General features: G+C 34.8%; 1 protein-coding gene across 2 annotated transcripts; it reads right to left on the reverse strand.

Annotated features, from left to right (window-relative positions):
• Positions 1 to 605: 605 nt before the first annotated feature.
• Positions 606 to 2,461, reverse strand: LOC107949755 (zinc finger protein CONSTANS-LIKE 2). 2 transcript variants are annotated; one of them, XM_016884507.2, is made up of 3 exons: positions 1,526 to 2,461; positions 1,280 to 1,321; positions 606 to 1,104 (listed from the first exon to the last, which is right to left on the reverse strand). In XM_016884507.2, the coding sequence occupies exons 1-3, from the start codon at positions 2,312 to 2,314 to the stop codon at positions 769 to 771; spliced, it is 1,167 nt and encodes a 388-aa protein (XP_016739996.1). In that variant the 5' UTR covers positions 2,315 to 2,461; the 3' UTR covers positions 606 to 768. The 2 variants fall into 2 exon arrangements, with proteins under 2 accessions (XP_016739996.1, XP_016739997.1); XM_016884508.2 differs by lacking the exon at positions 1,280 to 1,321 and having other exon boundaries at positions 1,526 to 2,455.
• Between the last annotated feature and the right edge of the window lie 921 nt (positions 2,462 to 3,382).

Raw genomic sequence — 3,382 nt, forward strand, 5'->3', positions numbered from 1 at the left:
TCCAAATATATTTATCCAAGTGGTCTGATCTTCATTGATGGGCTACATATAATCCACGATTTTAGCTCAGCCAATAGATATGGTTCAATAAATTGACAATCACCAAAACATGAAAAATTACCTATCTAGTGGGTAAAAAAATGAACAATTCCTCCGAAACATCTCAATCATTTCATACTTTTTAATATCAACCATAATAATTTTTCCCAGTTATCCAATTTCTTTACTTTCTATCAATTTTCTTCCACGTCCATATATTTTAGAAAAAAAAAGTATAAAAGTGCAATCACTTTTGCTTATAGATCACAACTGGATTCTCAAAATTTTTCTTTAAACTAATGACATAAGTCTGGAAATTTATATAGTTTGATTAATCACATCATCATCTATCAAACATCGTTTTCACATATTTCTTTATTTGATTCATAAAAGGGGTTAAAGCTTATTCTCTCTGAAGTGAAACTATATAGGGACCGTACAAACCTATAAAGAAAATATATTCGGGCACATGGCCGGACTCCACATTCAATGCGTGAGATATTATTCACTTTTAACTCAAATAAGAAGGAGCATCTTTCGAAATAAAAATTAAAAAAATTAGCATATTCATGTTTGATAACTCACTTTGATGACTTATTCCCTCATTCATTGAACTACATGGAAAGCAATACACTGATGTAGGAACTAAACAAGAAAGATAATAACTATAATCTCCATTATCAAAAGTTTTTCTTTTCAAATCCTAGCCTCATATTTTATTGTACTCGTTCATAATGATGGAACAACACCATATCCATTATCTTCCTTTGAGAACATCTGATCATCTTCAATCCCCTTTTCTGTTTTCCTTGCAAATTTGCCTTTGATACGAGGTCGAGTCTCTGCATAAGCTTTCCTGGATGCATATCTTATTTTCTTCTCAAACTTTCTTGATTTTCTCTTCTCTCTATATCTTAGAACCTTTTCTTCCCTATTCATTGATGTGAATTGCAATGGCATTAGAAGCCAAGGATTTGGGAGGATTTCAGTTGTCGTTGTTGTTGTTGCTGGAAATCCAGTGTATGAATTTGGGATGCCAGCAGGAGTGATCATCAGCATGGGGACCTAAATGAAGCAACAAATAAGTTTAAAAAGCTTAAGATGACCTGATAATTCGGGGAAATAACGGTAAATTTTGAGGGAAAAAATAATGAAAAGCCATCGTTATCCTGAATTCTGTTGCTGCGTTTGGCCAGTGAGAAAACTTCAGAGAGCTTCGGAATTAATGGAATGGACTTACATGTATATGATAAATGCCATTAGCCTGAAGCAGCTGAGCTCCCTGAGTGTATTTCACCCCCAACAACAACATTTTCAATAACAATTAATGAACTGTTAGTAAAGCTTAAAAATTCATTTCCCAATGGAACAAAGAATCAAACACATATGCATAGATCTTTTTGTTTCACAGTTATGAACAGAACAGACAAATCATAAGTTGTCGGAAAAGCAAATGTAAGTTAATTTAGAATGTCTAGGATCTTACTCTTAGACTGCTTGAAGGGTAATTAGTGAATGCAGTTTTTGATCCGCTCTGCTCTGAATTGAAGTAAGTACTATGCAATTGCTGTTTCTGCAATTGTGTCTCTTCTTGTAGTGGTTGATTCTTAGTTCTCAAAGTTTGAACAGGAACCACACTATCACTTCCACTATCTTCTGGACAATTCACACACACAAGTTGCTGCTGATCAGAGGACTGTTCTGGGCCGAATGACTCAGTACATGTATCGACAACGTCTACGTACTCATCAAGTTGTTCACCATAGGTGAATCCACTCATGGTCTGGTTGTCAGTGTTTCCAGGCTCAAGCAATAACCAAGAATCCATTTCGTCTTCATTGATTTCTAGATTCAGCTCCATAGTAAGGGCTGCGATTTCGTTTTTGGTGTCGAACATGGTTCCTGGCAGCTGACCATCCTGTTGAACGCTTGAGGACGAACATATTTGACCTGAGATCGGAGGTATAGGGACCCTGGTATGGCGGCTAGCCAAAGGGTTAACCGAGTGTACTTGGATGTCACATTCGATGCAAAGTGATGCTGCATCAGCACTGCAAGTGACGGCAGCTGGAGCAGCCTCGCAGGCATCGCAAATCCACACACGGTGGTGCGACAAGGCCGTAGTATTGTCACCATGGATATGTTTATCGCAGCCATGGCAGAGGTAAGCGGAGTCAGTGTGGCAATAAAGTGTGCAGGCGGCTGCTTGACATGAATCACAAGTACGAATCCAGTTGTTTAGGTAACCATCTTCACCGGAGCTCACTTTCAACATGCTTGTTTCATGTCGGGTTCAAACATGTCAGGAAAATGGTGAACTTCCAATGTCTGAAATATCCTGAGACTCAGAAAAGATTATAGAGTTTAGGAAGGAGGAAAAATCTTGACAATGTTTCTACCGGTATATGAAATATTTATAGTATGTTGCGTAATCAAGATTCGAATGATTTAAACATTGTGTTTTGGAAAGAAACAGAGTTAATAAAAAAGAACCCATTTCGATGTACTTTCTATAGATTTCAGCCACAAGTTCCACTTTTCCACAAAAAGTTCCACTTGATTTCAAAGCCAAAAGATTCACATTCGACTATATTATTTTCTAGTATTGATTCAAAAAGATTTTCAACTCGGTTCTTATAATTCGAGCTCTGATATTACATTTGAAGCTATTTTAAGTGAAAGATTTTAACTAAGAATTTTTTTGACAGTTAAACAAGTCAAAAGTCTTTGTTAGTGTCGGTTATAATTGTCAATTGCAACTTAAAAGAACATAGGATAGATCATTTAAATTGTCATGTTTAAATGACATATTTTGACTAAATCTATTTTAACCTTTAATTGCTAATCTTTGAAGGATTTTAGTAGTTGATAAGTGAAGATTTTACGTGCAAAAATTAAGTCAAATAAAGATTTGATTTAGTCTTTTAATACACTTCAAGTTTCCTTAAACAAGAGATTTGACTTTTAAAGGAATTTGATGACTAAAAGCTTTCTTTGAATATATATTTTACTGAAGACTTTTTAATAGTTATTTTTATGCAATTAGAGATTGATATTAGTTGTAATTCAACAAGCATTATATGTATATATATTGACAGCTTATGTAGGTTAGATATGAGAAAGACAGTGTAGATATGAGAAAGAGTGTTTTATTCGTTCAATTAGGAATTAATTTTTCATTTTTTGTGTGTGTATGTGTGTACACGTGCTCGCGCAAAAAGTGTAAGTAGATTGAATTGAATTCATCAATTTACATCTAAGTTTTCAAGGAGAAAATATTTAAGGGGGAATGATCTAGTTTGAAGTATAGAAGTGGAATTGCGACTTGGTGAGTGAATTTAAC

This window comes from Gossypium hirsutum, chromosome D03 (genome assembly GCF_007990345.1).
Source record: "Gossypium hirsutum isolate 1008001.06 chromosome D03, Gossypium_hirsutum_v2.1, whole genome shotgun sequence".
In the NCBI taxonomy this organism is placed as follows: Eukaryota; Viridiplantae; Streptophyta; class Magnoliopsida; order Malvales; family Malvaceae; genus Gossypium; species Gossypium hirsutum.